The sequence below is a fragment of the Erigeron canadensis genome, chromosome 9, assembly GCF_010389155.1.
Source record: "Erigeron canadensis isolate Cc75 chromosome 9, C_canadensis_v1, whole genome shotgun sequence".
Taxonomy (NCBI): domain Eukaryota; kingdom Viridiplantae; phylum Streptophyta; class Magnoliopsida; order Asterales; family Asteraceae; genus Erigeron; species Erigeron canadensis.
In genome coordinates, this window is record NC_057769.1 from 7,363,207 (window position 1) to 7,384,474 (window position 21,268).

Genomic DNA, 21,268 nt, shown 5'->3' on the forward strand with positions numbered 1-21,268 from the left:
TTTTATCAAGTATAATTATGTAAAATGAATGAAAGAAATTATAAGAAAAAGTTACGTAAGAAAAAAAAGTGTACGTGGCAGTATGGGGTGGGGTGTCAACTTGCATCCTTCCTATTGGTTCACACTCACTCCCCCCTTAAATAAAAAAAAAACCGACTCACCACCTAACCAAAAATAATTCCCCCAAACGCCACACACACACATTTCCACCCCCAATTTTCCCACTCTCTCTAAAAATCATGAAATCAGGTCATCAAATTATATAAAATAAAATTTTTAGATTTCTCCTCAATTTCAACAATTTTTCCCAAAATGTCAACAACAGAACCACAACAACCACCACCGCCGCCGTCGTCGTCAACAACCACCGCCACGTCAGCTGCCGCCGCACTTGATAAACCTCTTCATCAGCTCACTGAAGACGACATTTCTCAGCTCACTCGTGAAGATTGCCGTCGCTTTCTTAAACTCAAAGGTCCCGTTGACCTCCTTTTGACTTTCTCTATCTATCTATACTTAATTTTATTTATATGAAATGAAATTCTGATATATATGTATATATATGTGTATTTATATCTATATGTATAGGTATGAGAAGACCTTCATGGAACAAATCACAGGCGATCCAGCAAGTTATTATGTTAAAAGCGTTACTTGAACCGCCGCATGATACCGATGACAGTGGCCGGAAATCGTACATTGCGTCTCGCCACCAACAGCGAACCCTAACCGTACGATTTTATTTAATTTGGATTCATTTATTTAATTTTGTATATATATATATATATATATATATATATATAAAATAAATTAGCTACTGAAATTAGCAGCCCTCTAATTATAAGGTTAAACTGCTTAGCACCGCGTTTCTATGCGTGTCGGAATCGGGCTATGTTTAGCAAACTCTTTATTATTATGATAATGAAATTAGGTAAAGCTGTAATAAGATAATGTAATAAAGTTATACTTTATGCTTTTTTTTAGTATATATGATTATAATAATAATACTATAGTGTTTGATACTTGATTTGTTTACTAGCACCGTGTTAGAAGATAATATTGATTAAGATGTATTATATATTAAAGTAATAAGAAAATGTGAAATGTAGGCCCAGAAAGGAACAAGTGCAGATACAGAGATCTCTCTTTCAGCCGAGGAATCACCAGGTCACCGAAATGATACCGACAAGAATGATATTTTGGGTGATAATGATTCTGCTAATGCCGATCCTTCTCCTCCTCCTATACATGGGTAATTTTTTTTTGGATCATGACCATTAGTTAAGCTATTATCCCCTGTTCAAAATGAGGAGTTTTTGTACTCTCTAGTCTATATTGTATTTGATCGTTTTGTGCATATTGTATGAATTTGGGTTACGTATACAATGGAATGTCATGTGCATTGTTTTGTAGTAATGTGTATTCATTTTCTTTTTTTCTTTTATCCGTTTGGTTGTTGGTTAGTGAAAGGAATGCTATATAAAGTATTTAATTTGAAGAGTATGCTTCTAAACCCTATGCTAATATTGGATCAAATGATGTGTCAAATTCTTCAGCAGCTTCTTACGTTATGAAGTTGTGCTTCCAATTTTATGGCTCATAGTTAAGACCTGAGAGATAAGAATCTTAATTACTTATATAGAGTGTGTTGTCAAGGAAGTTCTAGCAGCTTAAAGCTCATGGCCTTAAAAGAAGCTCTTATTGAATAAAAAACCATGTTTGGATGTAGCTTCTAGGAAGAAGCTCTCGAAAGCCCCCACCTTTAAGCAGAAAGTACTGCAATTAACAATAAAAAAAACCCCAGCCACCACTTGCAACTCTAGCTACTTTTGCCCACATATTCGTAGTCTCGTCAGTTGATGTCGTAAACTCGTAATGATACTTTATTACGCTTTATGATGCCGTTTATAATGAACTTAAAGCTGTGGCATAAGTTTTAACAACATAATGAGTTATAAGTTATAGTTCCATACTCATTATTGAATATACATGCCACTTGAAGCTCTTTTCTATTCTTTTCCAAACCACACCACATAGAGCTACAAAACCCACTCTTATTTCCTTAAAGTCTTAGACATACCACCACGTTCCTGTCCACCGCCCATTGCATCCCTGAGTGTCGGTGTCGATGCGTTTTCAGATTCTACATACTCAATGCCAATACATAAACCGCCTACTGTTTTTGGTGCCCAATCATTTCAGTGAATCTAATGAACACTATTTGCAGCTCCTGTTTTTGTAGTCTATTTTAGTTTGTGGGTCGATTTTGCACTCTATAAACATATGAGATTTTAGTGACACAGTACACTAGTATCTGGTGTTAGGCTATTTCCTCACTTTTGGAACTTCGTTATTCATGGCAAGTCTTATAGGGATTGTACTATAGTGTGTTGGTTCCATATGAAAATGCCATATGTTGTGGTAAAGTAGAACTAAAGTATCTTCGTTTGGCATTTTGCCATGACAGATGTTTTTTATGTAGCTTGATGGGTTTCGTATATATAGATCGAGGTGTTAGCGCGTGTTAGAAGTTGTGCTATATTACTAGTTTTTCCACTGGTTACCCATTAAGGGTTTTATGTACCTTTCAGCCAAGGCAAATTAAGCAGTTGGTAAAAATAAGAATTTAGATTATGTTAAGTTTATACTTGAATCTTACTTTATTTACTCGATGGTTGCACTGAACATTTAAGTGGTTGGTAATTCATGTAGTGGAGTATGAGCATCAAATATTAGAGAGTATCAGTTTTCATAATTTTGTTCGATATGTTATATGTGGTTCTTTGCTTTCTATGTTAGATTTGTTTATATATAAGTTGAGCAGAGAACAAAATCACTTGAAAAGGATTATCACATTGTATTCAAATGCATGTGAACACTGTATATCACATATATTATTCAAGGAATAATGACTTGTTATACATGGTAAGCAAGTTTCTTAAGATACACAAATATATACATAACCTTAAAAATTACAAAAATTACAAATTGCAGCATCCAGTTACCATCACTAATGATATATGCCAGATAAGTTAGTACTTTAACCATAGGGAGCACAAAAATCGCTGATTAAAGATCTCACTTATAGATGTGTATTCCAAATTATCTTACCATTTCCCTGAATCTTTCAGGATTGGTGGTGGGTCAGAAGCAACAAAAGGACAAATGACAATATTTTATAGTGGCAAGGTGAATGTCTATGATGATATTCCAGCTGATAAGGTATATGATATATCTTATACATTTCAGCTTCTAACACTCTTATGTCACTAACTGAGCAATTTCAGGCACAGGCACTATTGCAGCTTGCTGCAAGCCCACTTCAGTTTTCTCAGGAAGATCCATTTGATGGAAACGTGTTGCAAGCTCCAAGCATCAATGTGTCCCCAGATTTCTCTGCCAGGCTCTCGCCAGTCATGCAAACAGGTTGGTCAACTTATTAAATGTATGCAATAGTTAGATTGCGGATTGTGGAACTTTTAATTAATGAATAATGAAACAATAGGTATTCAGTAATTGAAGTGTTCATTTTCTTGGAAGCCATATAAGTATTGCTAAGTTAAGGTTGGTTGTAGTAGAAATTAACCCATTCTGCTTTTACTTAAGAGCCTGTAATTGCTTTTGTTGCTAGTTTATGCATGAAATAATGCATATAGTATATGTCACCCTTTACTTCTCGTGGCTTTCTATACCAAATGACATTGGCTCATAATCACACAGCTTAGTGAAAGGAGATGGATTGACTTTCAAGGGTTTCTGTTTTCAAAAGAAATGCTTGTTTATTTTCCAAGATTGGAATAATCTGGCTGGTTCAGATATAAGTCATTTTGGTGGGTTTAGCAGTAGCAGTATACATAGTGGCTGCATTGGGGAACTCTTCATTAATATAGGTCTTAAAAATACCTTTGTAGGCTTTTCAGGCAGAACCAGTGCTCAAAATGGAACAGGGAGGTTTAATTGGAATGTTAACTCTTGGCTGATATTTCACACTATTACCGCACATTTGTTCCAAGTGGGTTTAGAATCCATAACCTCTTGGCTGGTGGGTCACCTCAATAAACTGCTAGGCAGAGATAGTCTGATTCCCTAAGACGTTTTTGGGACATTCATATTCTAATTCCCTTTTTGTGTTGATGTCTGTTATTTCTTGATCTTGATTTTGGTAAACAGATAGCTTGTTTGATTGAGTAGTCAAATAACTGAAATTAATGTCTTGGTAAACAATATTGTTAATAGGGCATTCTATTGGAAATGTAATATACTGATGTGTTATATGTATGGTCTATAGTGAGAATGGCAGATAACCATCAACTGCACATACAAGAAAGCTACATATCACGTGAAGAGAACTCTGGTAATTATGCATATCTGATATCCAAATTTGTTATGGGTCTATATGCCTCAGAATCTATTTTTGTAGCATTGATGTGTTTTTCTTCTCATGATTCTTTTATTTTCATGTTAAATGCGAACACCGTTTTGGCTTGTTTGTTTCTGCATAGCTTAAAACATATTGTGTTATCATTTGAGACATTATGAATGTCGAGTCACCTAAGTTGGCCAGTTTTCACATGATGGGGTCAATATTTTCCCTTCTCATCGGTAGTCTCAACGGCCATGCTCTGTACATTAAAGTAAAAGGGAAAATGTATTAGAGCTTCTGTTTTTTTAAGCGTGTACCTGGTTACCAGCATTTTTTACTAATAAAACAATAGATGTTTGCACTCATATTTTACAATTTACAAACTAATTATTACAAGAAAAACAATTTGGCTGGAAAATGTTGGGGGTCAACCAACGTACCTTTTCTAGATGCATGCTAAAAGCTTCCAGTTTTGACCCATTAACCAACCTGCTTGTCCAGCTGATTAGCTACCTCTAATATCAAGTTAAAATGTCAAAGTTATCTCCTTGTGTATAATGATGTATAATGAGCTATGCATTTTATTTCATGATGACCATCTTCTCCTTTAACAAGTCTATCTTCTTGTGCAACTGTATTTTGAAGCTGAATGTTCGGCAAGCAGAAAAGCGTCAGTTCAAAGATACCTAGAGAAGCGGAAGGACAGGTATCTTCACCTTAACCTTCAATAGTTAGCATATTCATCATTTGGATTGCTCCTTTGTCTTGCTTCTCACGTTCATGTTAGGTGAAGGTTTAAGAGCAAGAGAAAATCAGGAGCTGCAGGATTTGATGTATATGCAAACCATCAGATTGGGAATCACAGCCTACATGCTCAGTCGAGTAGGAGTGCCACTTGCTCACCACCTTCTCTCAGACCACCTAACACCCCTAATGGGTTTAGCTAAGATTGAGCCATATATCGAAGAGTTCAAGTCTATCTGCCATCCTTGCTGACTAAAGGTAACATAGTAATTAGCATGTTCTACACGTCATCCCTTTTTATGTATGATTTTGAATGTTTTAATATTCAGAATTTAAAATTTTGACACCTTGCTCTACGATTCGAAGTGCTTAAAGCTCTTCAAATCATTGTGCAAAGTAATGAAGTATAATTGTATTGCTTAAAACTTTCCAAATCATTTTTTGAAAAGGTTATAGTACAGCTGAGCTTATGTGATTTCTGTAATCATATTTAACACTATTTATAGAAAACCGGGCAAAGTTTTTGCGTTGACCTGCCTGTACAAAATTATTACCCTATTTATACCTGAACCCTGTTTGATTTGTTTCCAATCCATTCGACGTATTTTGCCATCTCTAATCCACACTTTCGTTGCTAGTGTTATTAACATGATATTATATGGCTTGCCATATAACTTATACTTCTTTAACTATTCTAATCTTGCTCAACTTGCTAGTTACTTAAAGAGAGGTGCTCTCAATATTCTTGAGAACCCAACATTTACTCTCCCTAGGTGTCTTATCGTATTTCTATTCTGAACTATTGCACATCATATGTATAGATCTTTAAATCCTTCTTAATACCATCCCGTTGAACTCCCACCAGTAGAAAGTTTACAACTTGGAGACTTGGACACATTGATCTGAGGGTCTTTGTTGTTAACATATGTTGAACAACCTTTTTTATACAAGTCCTATTCTTAATTCTCCTACCTTACAATATCCTTGATTCAAAAGCAATAGAATGTTTGTCATCTTTTATTTGAGAACTGAGATCTATAGCTGGATGGGGCCTTGTTAGCTTCGTTTCATACAACAAAAGCTTGTTTTATGCTATAATTTTCTTATATGGGGATTTTATCTTATAAGTTCATTATTACTATTATTAATATAGTTAATATCCAACAAATCCTATTTCAAGTTAAGCTAGGATAGGCTGAAGTTAATGAAAGAGTATGGAACACAACGAAGATAGTTAGCTGAACCCCTCGGGGTTCTTGAACATGAATGACATCCTTACCTGCATTCCTAACTAATGCCTACTCCAAACAACTCTAAATTAGGCAAACTAGTCAAGGACGCCAAACTGGTAGAATTTATAAAGTATGGGTTGCTGCTACTCCCTGTCAACACTTAATCTCCATTTTTTTTAATATTATAATTATTTGATGTATGAAATCTGGTAAATAAATTAATACCACCATAATATAGCTATTTCTAAAATGTTATATTTTGGAGGTTATAAAAGAATATAAACCAACCCATATGACCTACAGATTTTGCCCATTTGCCTGTTGGTGATAAAATATATTAATCAAAACAACCCAGTTTTTGTTACATGGACCGTGGCTCTCACTCTACAAATCTTTAATCATTTTTTTTGTTTAAAACTTGGTATGTGGTGATTTGTGCCCCCACCCCTTTTTTTTTCCTTTCTTCATAGAAGAACTAGTGTTAAATACTTCAATGTTATGAGAAGGTGACAAGATTTTGATAGTTGTAACAGTGGCTGGGTTGAACGTTCAGGGTAATTAACAATAGTTCTACTGTTCTAGATTCATTTGGAAAACTTCTTGTACGGGTTCAAATGGGTCGGTCGATTGACAGCACAAAGCTTTTTATCCTCTTTTGGCTTCTTCATAAACTAAATATAGAAAGATAATGTCGACAGCTTGCCTCCGGCAATTTTTGGACTGTCTGCAGGTTTGGACTTGCAAGAACCCATTTCTTTGAAGATGACGAAGGATGCCAGAAACATAAAGTGTTAATTGAAGGCAGGTATATTCAACTTAAGATATAGTAGGCATCGGTTGCAGTTCTCTAGTTAGTAGAGTGGAGGATTCTTAGTATAACGCTTTTGAGAATGTTAGGATTTTGAGGTGCTTCGTAGTGTTGTATGTTTATGTTCATCGGCAATGGTTTTGTAAAATGTTGGTGGTTGTTTAAGGCATTTGAGAGTCGTGCTGCAACACAAGCAATAGAGTTCTCAAAGGGTAAATCCGTAAATATCTTTATAACATGTCATCTTATATTTTGTATTGCGTGTATCATTGGTCAAACTGAATTTCCATTTCTGGTCAATCATTTTTTGACCTACACGCAACAGATGCTCCAGGCTTTGATCTTTCTAGCCCTCATTTGGTGGATCGGACTATTGGAGTACAACCCTGTATAGAGTTATAAACAGCCTATATAGATGGTCGGAAACTCGGAATTGTTATGAGTTGATTTTAATACATTTTCAAATTCTATTTCTGGTCCGTCATTGTTTACCAATGTGCTGTACTGCAGTGGACACCCCAGTTTAATTGAACCGACACCCCATAGGTGGATGCGGGTAAAATCTATTACAGAAAACTAAAAACAATTTATTTAGATTGAAACTGGAGTATATAATTTCACTTTTTTGTGAGCTAAGGAAGATTATATTTATGCGAGATTTAAAAGTTTGCATCGTGTACATATTTTGAGCCAAAATTGCTTGTTCGAGTCAAATGTGACCACGAATTTAGTTATAACTCAAAAGATTTCCTGAAGTCAAATATAAATAAATGTTAATTATGTGAATGAACATTTTAACTGGTTGCTAATTAGTTACTAAATTATATTGTTGGCATGAGCTATAATCAATTGAAAACTAAAATTTTAATGAAAACTGATCGAAACATACCGTTATCTGAATTTTCACAGAACTTTTAGTTTTTAATTGAACTTTCAGTTTTTATATATAAAGATAAAAATATATTTACTCGCGTATTACGCGGGACAATAATCTAGTTATATTGATATAAGGTTGTAACTAAAAGTCTGAATTCATATAACGTTTTTTGCTTCTTCATAAAAAATTTAGAACTCTATTATACTACATATATACAAGCATGTTACCCGCATAATGCGGTGGTAGTCGTGGCAGCGACGATGTGATGGCAGGGGAGATTGTTAATGGTAGATAAGGCGTAGAGTGATGTAGATAATCGATTTAAAAATAATTGATGGAAATGGTTAATGGAAATATTTTAAAAGATGAAAGATTGATAGTGTAATTTAATCTTTAATGTTAAGATGACAGTATAGGAGGATTTTTTTCAAAAGGTGTTAAATGAAAATATTACATACTTTTCAACACTTCTATAAATAAAGTGTTATTTTCTTTATAATATAGTATAAATTTATAGAATTATAAACTGTAGATAACAAATCCATATATATGTATGTTAGGGATCCTGGAAGAAAATAACTTAAAGAGACATGATCGATTTTAATTTTTTTTGCTTGTTTTTTTAAAATTTTTTTTTTTTATAATTGTGTTTGACACAAATCCATTTTAAACCAAAAAAATTTAAAAAATAAAAATAATAAATACAACTTACACATGTGTAGATATCTACACGCAAGGTATAAAAACTTATACATGTAGGGAATTTTTTTTCCCCTTTGAATTTTTAATCTTTTTATTTTTTGAAAATGGATTTTAACGAAAAGATAATAATAATATAATTTAAAAATGAAAAATAAATTAAAAATCAATCTTCTTTCCCTTCTATTTTTAAACTAAACTTTCATTTGATCTCTCTTTATATATCTTATTTATACTACTATATAAAAATTATAACCTAATGTTCAAAGTTAAAAAAAAATGAGATATATGCGAAATTACCAAACCACCTTTATCATTTGACAATGCTGCCAGGTCAACGGTTATCATATCGCGGACATAGCCGCATAATGGCTTGATCACGTGAGTACCATGTTATTATATTAAAGGGTTTAGTGTGCCAGAATGCAACAAACTATGCCCAAAAGGTTATAGTGTGCACGAACTAACGTTTTTTTTATTGTATGCATAAACTTAATAAAAAAGTTTATATCATGCAACTTTTTGTAACCGATCAATAAAAACTTTACATGTGACCTGTTCAAAATTTTTTTTTTTACACTTGGCAGCTCATACACATTGCATAATTTGAACATTTTTATTAAGTTTATGCATACAATAGAAAAAAACGTTAGTTCGTACACACTATAACCTTTTTGGCATAATTTGTTGCATTCCGGATTTCCGGCGCACTAATCCCAATATTAAATATGTTTTAACAATCCTAAACCTCATCCCCAATTTTTGCATCGTCAACTCCGTTAACCAAAAATAAATACAACTCCAGAACCTTTTAACAAATTATTTCCCCAAATCACACAAATTATTCAAAAAAATGTTTAACCAACCGTTTATGAAACCCGGAGACATCGAATCCGGGTCATCGGCCCAGCTATATCCGATGATGATGGAGTCACCGGAGCTCCGGTGGTCTTTCATCCGTAAAATATATTCAATCGTGGCCGTACAGTTACTTTTAACCGCCGTTGTTGGCGCCGTGGTTATTTCTTATCATCCGATTGTTACTTTTTTAACCACTACTAATGCCGGTTTCGCTTGTTATATACTTTTGATTGTTGCTCCCTTTATCAGTATGAATTTTTCTTAAAACGATGTCGTTTTTACAATTCTTAGTTATCATTTATATTTGTATTGTATGTATAGGTTTGGAAATGAATTTAATTATAACCCCTAAATATATCGTATGTATTTAACTTAGAATGCGTTTATATATATATATATAAGTGAATTTGTTAAATTTTATGGCTTAGAGATAAATGTGTAATGAAGTAGAAGGCTTGATTTTTGTAAAGCTATAGAAACGATCGACACGGATGCACCTAAGTTATGAAAACCGATACAATGCTAAAGTGTGTATATGTGGATACATTTGAACATTAAGCTTCCTTAACTATTAGTTTTATAAATTTCGATTGATTTTGGTGTTGTTGGTTGCTTTTTTTTTGTGCAGCTTTGTGCCCATTGTCGTATTACTATCAGCGGCATCCGGTTAACTACTTGCTACTTGGGATATTTACTGTCTCTCTTGCTTTTGCGGTTGGTTTGACATGTGCATATACTAGTGGTAAGTAATTAATTTTAAGTTAATCTTATATGGTTTGTGTATTGGATATTACTATCTTTAGTGATGCAAATGAATTAGGTTATGATCCAACTAATCTGACTACAAATTTGAGCTCGAAATGTAAAAGAAGTATAATTAAAGTTTATAATATTTAGGCTCAAAATTTTATCTGAGTATAATGATTCCTGAACAATATTATAACTAGCATTGTAGCTGCACAATGCGATGGTGAAAGTGTGTGTGATTATAGGTATGTAGTAACTGATACGTTTGAGTTGTGTTTGTTTATATATAACCGATGTAGTCAATTTCAGTGGTATACCAGTGGTATACTAGTGGTATTTCGGTTTTCGTTCCTCCACTGGTATTCCAGTCAAGATTTCTGTCCAAAATTTCGCTACCGGGATTTTCGGTCAAATTTCGGTGGTATACCGGTTTTCAGATTTTATTTATTTTTTATTTTTTATTTTTGTCCTAACTTTAAATACAACATAAGAAACACTAATTTTTGCAAGTATTAACACTAATCTATCAAGTATTGACACTTTTAAGCTTGACTTTTGATATTTAGATTAAGTATTTAATTAATATAACTGCTATTTGTGTATAATTGTGATATTTTTGGTATATATATAATTATATATAATATTTTACATAATATTAAACTTACCGAAATACCACCGAAATTACCAAAATTTCCTGTACCGGTCCTTGACCGAAACACCGAAATTTTGGTCCTTAACTACTTAGTATGTAACGAAAAATTGTGGTGGTGTTCTGGTTACAATGATGAGAAATAAGATATCCAAGGGCTTACCCTCAATTTTAAGGCCCTATTCTTACACATGAGTAGGCCCTCTAGTAGATGAATTATATAATAATGTAGATATGGATGTACACATGCTAAAGTTTTGGTAATTGCTTTCGGGTGGAGCTTTTAATAAGCTTGTTTCATACTTCCATCCATTACACATATTTTGATATATGTTTTGAGCTATTGAAGCTCTAAAACTGAGTTTGACAAAAACTGCATCAACAACCCTCACTAAGGGGATGTGAGGGAGTGCTTTTTGAAGAGATTATTTGATTATCAGCAAAACACATTTGTAATGTGAACTTCTCTAAGATAACACAGTTTTGAAATATCAGGTTGGGACATGTGTTTTCAAAACTCGGATTTAAAAATTCAAAATTTATTTTGAAAACGCAATCCTAAACATACCTTAAGCCATTAAACCGAGTTTGAGCTCAGCCTAAGAGTTAAGACTGTCAAGCTTAGATCAAGCTTGGCTTGGCACATTTGCAGTCCGAATTACTATCATCTGTCAATTGGAGTATGTTAAGTGTATCTCATCAATTTCATAAGATCAAAACCATGGAAAGCATTAATGACTTGTCAAAAAAGGCTTTCGTTTTATTACAAATTAACAACAATTTACTTGAAAATGCATGAAATACATTGTAGCGTGCAAAAAGCGATCTTTGACACACTTTTATTTCTTTTTTAATCAGTGAGCTTCACAATATTGATAATATAGTGGTTTGCTGGCAAGTGTTCTTTAATCGATAGGATCCTGTATAAGTTTCGGATGAAAACAGTTATTCCCTAGCATGGAAATGTTGAGTGAGCTGTTAGTTAATTACCAAAACCGATATATATTTTGTTGAGTTAATTACAATTTTCGTCCCTGTCGTCGGCTCTTACTTGCCCTAGCTTTCATTTATTACAGTTTTAGTCCAAAATGGTTTGCTCCGTTTGCACTTTTGGTCCAAATCATTAACTGACGTTAAAAAAACCCATCACATGACCTGCACATGATGGGTATATTAGTCTTTTCATTTCCTTGCCGACAACCACCATGAATGGTAACCACTACCACAACTGCCAATGCCGCCACTACCATCTCTATATGTATCTCTAGATCTACACACTATATGCGTGTGTCGAATCTTCTTGAACGACATCCCCACCAAATATTATATTGTTACAACGAAAGATTACCCATGAAGACAATAACTTTCAAGTTTATGACCATGTGTCTAAACTATTGTCATAGTTTTATGTGTTGTGATCTGTGATGCATCACATGAACCTAGGCCTTTTTAATCAAATAGTGGATTTGGATTTATTTGGTAGTTTAGAATATCTAGTTGATGAAGAAGGAAATCTGGAAATTTTTTTTATTGATTTGTTACTGGTGATGAAGAAGGAAAATCTGGAAGAAGAACTTTCGATTTGTTACTGGTGATGAAATTTTTTTTTGAAAAAAGTATTATTGATTTATTATTGGTGTTGAAAGAAAATATGAATTATAGATTTGTTGCTGGTGATGAAAGAAAAAATGGAAAAGGTATTATTGATTTGTTTATAGTGATGAAATAAAATCTAGAAAAAGTATAATGATTTGTTATTGGTGAGAAAATCTGAAAAAAGTATGATTGATTTGTTGTTAGTGATGAAGGAAAATGTGGAAAAAGAAAACTAGCAAAAGTAATTACTTTTTTTGGTCTTTTATTAATGAAAAGACTAATATACCCATCATGTGCAGGTCATGTGATGGGTATTTTAACGTCGGTTTGTGACTTGGACCAAAAGTGCAAACGAAGCAAACTATTTTGGACTAAAACTGTAGTAAATGAAAGTTAGGGATGAAACCTGCAAGTAAGGGTCGACGAAAATTGTAGTTAACTCTATTTTGTTTTTTGATAGAAGTCGCAATTGGTTTTGTTTCTAGACGTTTACTGTATGATACTATGATGTCATCTTTTTCTTTTTTCTTTAACCAGGCTATATATAATTCATGGTTCATATCTATGACCATAATACTATCCCCGTTCATAACCCAACCCAACCCAACAATACTATTCATTATAATATTAATTTCTCTCTATTATATTCATCCAACCCAACTAAACTTAATTTTCATACTCCCATTCACAACCCAACCAAAATATATATATTTTTAAAATAAATTCACTTTTACACTCCATCGAACAAAACTGACTACACTCAAAACCATTAAAATATTAAAAAAGAATTAAGAAATATATTAAATATATAGCTACTGTCAGAAAAGTCATACTACTACATATGTGCTAGGAGAAAGCTTTTATTATAATATCATCCGACTTCTGATCGTTGGACCGACTTGTTCGGTGTTGTTTTAAGAATATTTTCAATTTTTTACATTATATGTGTGACCGACTTAAACGAACAAACTATCGATGGGGATGGTCTAACACTTTGTATCTTATTTCCATTAGTTTAAGGGGTGTTTGCGATTTCTTATTTTGCAGCTTATCAGCTTGTTGCTTGTTTTATAAAGCAGATAAGCAATAGCCAAAAACAAACACACTTGAAAAAATTGCTTATAAGCTAATTTTATAAAGAACAAGCACTTTTATAAGCAGGTAAGTACCTGCTTATTTTCCCAACAGATAAGCACTTATAAATAAGCAATCCCAAACACCCCCCTAACTGTTATATCTGAAATTACTTACAAGTTTCGCTTACAAGTTGGGTTTAGTTTAGCTTTTAGTATGAAGAAGAGAGTCACATAGTGAAAGATTCTGCTTGCCTTAGCCCATACGACATACGTTTAGTTCTTACTCTTTTGTAGCAATGAGAATTTTGTTAAGTAATTCGAAAAATATTGTCAGTAAAATCTGCATTTCATTTAAGGGCAGTTGTTTGATTGCTATGCATATGTTACTTATCTTTTGGTTGTACATAGATATCAACTATCTAATGAAGGGGATGCTATAAGTTTCTTCAATGGTTAGAGTTAACATCTTATTAATCAAATTTATGCAGGCAAAGTCATATTGGAAGCAGTTATATTGACAGCCGTGGTAGTCGTGAGTCTCACTCTGTTCACATTCTGGGCTGCAAAGAGGGGCTACGACTTCAATTTCTTGGGGCCTTTTTTGTTTGGTGCTGTTATGGTGCTTATTGTCTTTTCGTTCATTCAGGTTTGTGAATTGCCACTCTAAGTGGTCTCATTCATTCATTTATTTTAGAGGGTTAGGGTGGGTGGGGTTGACCCATGCTAACATTTCCAATTTTATTAAGTTTATATTTTATTTCTGGATGGTTAGTTTCTCAAACATGATTATAAAAGATATATTATATCAAAAGTAGTAATAATATTTTGATAAAATCATAAAATGATCTTATGCATTGAAGGTACACTTTGGGTTAAGCCTCACCCAACCTGTTTACTTTCAAGCTATTTATTTATAAGCTGCCCATAACTCAAAGCGACCCACTTTAAGTAATAACCTATTCTTGGTTTGCTCTCTGATGTCCTGCTCATCTGTGTTCATCTATTTGCAGATTTTCTTTCCTCTGGGCAAAATTTCAGTTATGGTGTATGGGGGTTTATCAGCAATAGTCTTTTGTGGCTACATTGTCTATGATACTGACAATCTAATTAAGCGATACACCTATGACGAGTACATATGGGCTGCTGTTGCTCTATACTTGGATATCATCAACCTTTTCATTTCGTTGCTTACAATTTTACGAGCTGCTGACAGTTGAAATGATCATGGTCTTCACCATCAGCTCATACTGTCATATTTCATAGGTACATGAACTTTCTTCTTAAAGAGTTTGATACCTAGGTGTTACATCTTTGAATGGATTTCATCCTTACCAGATTCATTTATCAACACTCTATAGTTCATTATTTTAAGGTGAAGTGTTTTTGTGTCAAGGTGGGTTAAGTGTGATACTATTGGTACTGTTTAGAATCCATAACTGTATAGGAAGTGACTTTCGTACATTAATGAACCCTTGTTTTGATGATGTGAATTGAAATAAAAATAAGGTTATGTGATTTGGTTACCTCTTGTCATTGTTATATGTGTATACATATCAAGTGAGGTCAATGTCTCAGTGATATTGATATTTGTCCTCATACATTATCTAAAAGCTGTTACCTAATATTGTTGTCTCCTTCAACTCTCCATAGATGTGTGATCAAATCCTTGCTTACCTTCTATTTACATTCGACCATAACATGTTGTTTTCTTGCCTTTCCATGGCCGCATTTACTTGTGGGATGATGAGTGGGTCAACACAATGTTTCAGTTTTGCAAATAAGTACTATATCATAGATGATTATAAAAGTGAATGACTAACGTTTTCTGTAATCACTTGAGGTTTTCTGCCTATAAATCTGTTTGGCGCATTTCCTTTTGTTTACGCAGTTTGACGAATTGACATAAACCGATTGTAAATGTGTCACAGCAGATTGCATTTTAGAACTTGAGAATAAACAGTACCAAACAAACTAACATATAATATTGTGAGCTAGCATTATATTACAAGATCTAGGAATACAAAGCTAAGTTTTGCCATTCAAAACGGATGCTTTATAATTTACCTAGCACACATTGGTTATGACAATATACCTCCACACCTTGTTCTAGTTCTTATTTTTACTTGGTGAACTTCCTCTCATCTACAATGGCAAGAAGCCTAGAGACACCTTGAGTCCACATATCATATTCTCTTTGTGTCCTGCACTCGAATTCCACCAACCCACGCCCAATAGTCCTCAGCCCAAAATAGCGCCGTTCCTCTCCACCATCAAACAGATGCCTACCTGGCCATGCTGCCATGTTTTTGCACACCTCCAATACCACATCTGCAACCATCCAAAAGTAAAATTATTTACAACTTCTATCTCATCGCGTACAGGGTTATATTAGGTGAACTATAGATTTGCATTTTCAGGGACAGTGATTATTATCTGATATTTAATGATTCTACTTTGTATAGCATTTAGTGTTTGGATGTACTACTTGTTATAATTATCAATTCTCATGGGTTGTGTAGAAAAAGTGATATTTGCAATATAATTTTTATGTAGTCAAAAAGTGCTGCGTGTCATCCCAACCCGATTCTTATAAATGTCTAACCATTTTGACCCTGGCTTAACCCGTTGTAGACTTGTGTTATCACTTACTTTTCTTCTTTTTCGTGATGGTAGAACCAACATGTTTACTCTTCATCTTTAGCATTACTTGACCTGTTCGATGGATATAAACCGACACAATTTTCCAGTGAAGATCACCTGCATTTCAATTCCAATCAGTAGTTAATAAATGGGCTTGGTTGAAATGGTAAGTTAGTTGTTCTTACCATTACGGGTCCGTTTCAGAAGCTCACTCCCCCTGGCTAGGAGTTCTTGGTTACATATGCCCAGAAAATTCTCTTCAGGGGAAGGATGTTCAGAATAGCCACTGCTCTTTCCTTGGCTTTTGCTTTCTTTAAGCCCACGGTCCACCGGTATCACTGCTGCAATATTCCATACTTCCTTCAACGCCCTCGCCTTTAACGTTGCTGCACCACGTAGAGCTAAAAAGACAAGAAACACATAGCACATTTTACCATCTAGTAAGGTAAAAGAGTCAAAATTTACACTCCGTATGATTACAAGTTTACAACAATGAACTGGCTAAGAATTTACCCGTTGCAGCAGCAGCCGTGAGAGTTAATATATCGCCATGGGATTTGACATTAACAGCAGAGCTAACAGCGGCAACAAGGTGTTCACGTTCAGCTCCCATTGCTTCTGCAGCCTCCACACATTGAGCAGCAACCAGAGTGGCAGCCGAGGCAACAGCCATATTGGTCTTGGCCATTTGCTCATCTTTACTAGACGCTGATGCTGCTGCAGTAGCAGCTGCAATGGTGGCCACAGCCGCAGCCACTCCAGCAACTGAAACAGCTGCATGGAGCTGTGCATTGTGAGCTCGGGTCTCTTCTTTCTTCTTCTCTCTTCTCTCCTTTAACCAACGTCCTACCGTCTTTCCAGCAGGGGTGGTGCTACACCCGCCCGCACCATATCCACTCCGACCATTGGCAAACAGTGGTTGTAGAGTATTGTTTGCACGCAAAAACTGTATGTACCATACTAAATTATACATTATTCTGAATATAACAAGCAATAAAACAATAATGTACAATATAAATCATGAGTAATCTGTACTTGTATTACTGTAGAGTATGTTTTGTAAGTCATTTTAGATTAGTTCAATACTTCAATGAGCTTGGCCCACATCAATGTTTAATAAATCTGCTATATGCATTGGACTTGAAAATAATTAGTCATTAAAAATTGTAATTATACAATGTAAAAGGAAATATTTGGCAAATAATTTGACAATGACAATAAGTTTGATGGTCAAAATAAACCAAAAAGAAAAGGCTGCACAAAAACAAAAAGAAGAAATATTGTCTGGTGGATGGAATATGGATTATAAAGTTAAAGTTATAGGTGAGTGTAAGCTCTCACTTTTTATTTTATATTTCTTCATTCGGATTCTAAACAGAAAAAACAGATCGCAAAAATGATTTCTTTGTCTTCTATGTTACTATTCATTCCATATTAAAAGGAAAAAAGCAAAGAATAATAATTAGCATCCCAACACAAAGTTGAAAGTTTATCTTCTTCTCTTCTTATATATATATATATATTTTGGGATTAATGATTACCCAATAACTAAAGTGATTTATACATAAGAAAAAGTGATATTTGTATAATAAAAATTCATTCTTTATTGACATGTTACTCTGTTTGAAGGTTGGATTAAGATGTGAAATCATGATATTCACATTATGTGTAAAACACCTCCCATATAAGTGATATAACATACGATGTTTAATGACATTTTAACATTTATAGGATTTTTTGGTGTCATTGTGTAAATATAGACTAATTACAAATCCTTAAAGTTGTAATAGTTACTTTGAGATTAATTCAAGTAATACAATCATTTATATACAACCTAAGAAAGTAAGAGACCATGACACGCTCGCACATTAAAATTTGACGTGTGTATATACATCACGTTTATATATATATATATATATATATATATATAAAGAAAAAAGAAAAAAAGAAAGATGGATCATATACTCAAAATTTGACACACAATGGTCGCATGTTATCCTTTCGTTCTTCCTTATAGTTTTACTGTAATGTTTGTTACTTTGTTTAGCAATAATCAAACTCTAGTCTTATATAAGTATATAAGTCTATCACAAAATTGCTTATCTCTAGAAAATAGTTCTTTTTACTCAATAGTCAATGATAACCACTTTACTCGAACAAACATTGCACTATTGATTGAGACCACACCTATTGTAACAATATTTGTACAGTAAAAATTCAAAAAAAAAATGAACAAGTAATTTAACTGTGTATCAACAGCACATACTTTACAACACATATATCTATGAACATCTCATATATTTCAAAAACAACTTTATCCAATCTTTACATGAGGATTTAAAATATAGACATTTTTATTTTTATATAAAGGTAGAGAAACTGTTTCCAGAATAATTGAAAGACTGTTTTTAAAAATACTTCTGTCAAAAATCTTATATATTGAAGTTGAACTATGAAATGTATATACAAGTTGAGATAGCTAATAATTAAGAGTAGTAAAATACCTTAACGACGTCGTCGTACTCATCGGAAGGTGAAATATGTGGACTATCGGTTTCTTCCATATGCGATGGGTTCAGTGGTCCACTACTATGTGACAGCCTCCCTGAAGCTAATGGTGATATATCCTGCATATATATGTCCCCATTACATTACATTTAATTTAATAAATATCATACAAGAAAACATTAACTAAAATAATAAATACATTATACATTCACCACCTATATCACATGATTATGTTAGCACCACATAATAATGACATGATCCACCAACTATACAATTATTATAACTATCATTATTTCATTCTTTAGTATCTTTCCCAAAAATATATCGTTATAGACATGTCATTTGCAAGATATGCGACCGTGTGGCCTCAACATCTATTATAGTATCAATAAATTATTATTACCATAAATTTGGATTCAACAACATTTCTCGTAATAATTATAAATTTTTTCTTTCATTTTAGCTGATGGGCATATTAAAATTTCAAAATTCCAATATACTTATCTTTATCATGTTACAAACTTATTAAATAAGCCACAAAAACAAAATATATCAAAGATAAGAAAAATCCAAATAATAAGTAGTATATAATTAAGCCCAAGAAAGACCAAAGGAACAAATTACTTACCGATTGAGACATAATTCGTTCGAGGACAAGTTGTGAAGTAGCCGAAGAAGCAAAAGAAAATGTATGACCCGAAAGCAATGAGGCCCCCATTGCCAAAACCGGCTCATCGGGGGCCTCATTAGTCTCCGGGGCAACATTGGAAATTTTGGCACCCTTTGAAACCAAGGGAGAAGGAGGGGAATGCTGCATGGTTTTATTAATCATGGCATCATTCCATGATCTTGACAAGAATTCCATTGGTTTTCTTGGACTTTCAGGTAATTGATGAAATCCTGTTGTTGGATTGTTTTCCTGCCATAAACTGTCCATTTTTTATTTTTATTTTTTGAAGTTTATGTTTGTTTCTTGGATTGTTTTTGGTAGTTTGTGTGACTGTGTATGTGTGTATGTTATTATTTTGGTTACTTTATATAGACACTATTTAACAATAGAAGCTTGGAAGTTGGAACACTACTTTAGGTATTCGGGTCGGGTCTACCATTTTTATCAGGTAAAAGTTACTCTATTTCTTTCCTTTTGTATTTCTTCTCTCTCTCTCTCTTTTTTTTACTTTTACAGATTTTTGGATCCGGTAAGAAAAGGTTTTACTTTATATGGTTTTATGTTTATATGGATTGGTTCTAATTTCAAATTTCAACATGAAAATGACATGGAAATAAGTGTTGGACTATGGTTACTTATTTAAAATAACATGATGAAAAATTCCATTGTGTAGAAATATAAAAGTTTTCCAAATAACTAACATATTTTCTTACAAATTAAAACACTTGTACTGATATCTATATAAACATAGTACACATATACAACGAGTCGTGTACAAACAATTTCGAGGCATAGCAAAGTCTTTACCGGAAGAGAATCACCAATGAATTACCTCAATCCTCACAAATTCACCTTGATGAAGCGTTCAACAGAGTCACCACACACCAACCATTTGTTTAATGTACAACAATAACCATCATATTAAAAAAGATTGGTTTCATAAACCAATATCATCGTATTTTTAATTTCTAAGTAAAAATGTTATACGCATGATCTTATTACTTGATGTCTAGTAATTTTTCTTAAACAACATTATTGTAAAAGTAAAATAATCTAAGTAAGTCTGTTTTGCTTTGTACCGTAATGTTGTTAGGCTCTCACATTATGTATGAATTTAAGACGATTTTATTGATGATATATTTTTAGGGCATTCAAGAGTAGGCCGGTTTTCCACCATTAACTACCACTAATCATTGCCAGAGCTACATTAACGGTCTAAAAGATTCTCCCTAACCACATTTAGCCACTAATCTTATACAATAGGCTCAATATATCACTAATCGGTTTAGTTTTTTTTTTTTTTCTATGTATAACAACTGAGAGAGAAGAAACAAATTTCATTCGTGGTAGCCTCCTCAATTGCCGGACGGCTGCCCTCCATCCCCTTGCAATTCAGCAAAGAGACAAATGTGCACGTGAAGAAGGGGAAAGATTAAGGGCTCTTATCTTGAACTAACGCTTTGATCTCGCCTGGTAGGTATCACGAGCCATCCAACCACGAGTCACAGACAATGATATGTGCTCGACGTTAATGGTGTGATGCATCACAAGTCCATCACATGATTACCATTGTCATGTGACTTGATATGCAAATAAAGCTCTCAATTTCGCATCTTAATGAGTAGCTAGCAAAATTTCACAATGGTCAAGAAAAATGTTCGAAAAGATCCCTTAAAGTTTCACCATGAAGATGCGTACATCCAAATCAAATACTAACATTTCCAGACGAACCTGAAAAGAAAAAAAAAAGTCCGTTTATCTATCTATTAAAATATAGCATCCAATTATAAATCTATTC

General features: G+C 33.5%; 3 protein-coding genes across 4 annotated transcripts; 2 read left to right on the plus strand and 1 right to left on the minus strand.

Annotated features, from left to right (window-relative positions):
- The first annotated feature begins 183 nt into the window (after positions 1–183).
- LOC122583982 (protein TIFY 4B-like) lies at positions 184–7,404 on the plus strand. 2 transcript variants are annotated; one of them, XM_043756350.1, is made up of 9 exons: positions 184–475; positions 589–731; positions 1,110–1,252; positions 3,132–3,222; positions 3,288–3,426; positions 4,289–4,354; positions 5,009–5,069; positions 5,157–5,365; positions 7,070–7,404. In XM_043756350.1, exons 1-8 carry the CDS (start codon positions 313–315, stop codon positions 5,308–5,310), a joined length of 960 nt encoding a protein of 319 aa, XP_043612285.1. In that variant the 5' UTR covers positions 184–312; the 3' UTR covers positions 5,311–5,365; positions 7,070–7,404. The 2 variants fall into 2 exon arrangements, with proteins under 2 accessions (XP_043612285.1, XP_043612286.1); XM_043756351.1 differs by lacking the exon at positions 7,070–7,404 and having other exon boundaries at positions 5,151–5,240.
- Positions 7,405–9,455: 2,051 nt separating this feature from the next.
- On the plus strand, positions 9,456–15,175 carry LOC122581875 (protein LIFEGUARD 2-like). Its single transcript, XM_043754190.1, has 4 exons — positions 9,456–9,832; positions 10,213–10,326; positions 14,141–14,298; positions 14,663–15,175. Exons 1-4 carry the CDS (start codon positions 9,577–9,579, stop codon positions 14,867–14,869), a joined length of 735 nt encoding a protein of 244 aa, XP_043610125.1. The 5' UTR covers positions 9,456–9,576; the 3' UTR covers positions 14,870–15,175.
- A 456-nt stretch (positions 15,176–15,631) lies between these two features.
- On the minus strand, positions 15,632–19,803 carry LOC122581905 (VAN3-binding protein-like). Its single transcript, XM_043754222.1, has 6 exons — positions 19,429–19,803; positions 18,797–18,919; positions 16,806–17,238; positions 16,478–16,693; positions 16,302–16,409; positions 15,632–15,980 (listed from the first exon to the last, which is right to left on the minus strand). Exons 1-6 carry the CDS (start codon positions 19,735–19,737, stop codon positions 15,772–15,774), a joined length of 1,398 nt encoding a protein of 465 aa, XP_043610157.1. The 5' UTR covers positions 19,738–19,803; the 3' UTR covers positions 15,632–15,771.
- Positions 19,804–21,268: the final 1,465 nt, after the last annotated feature.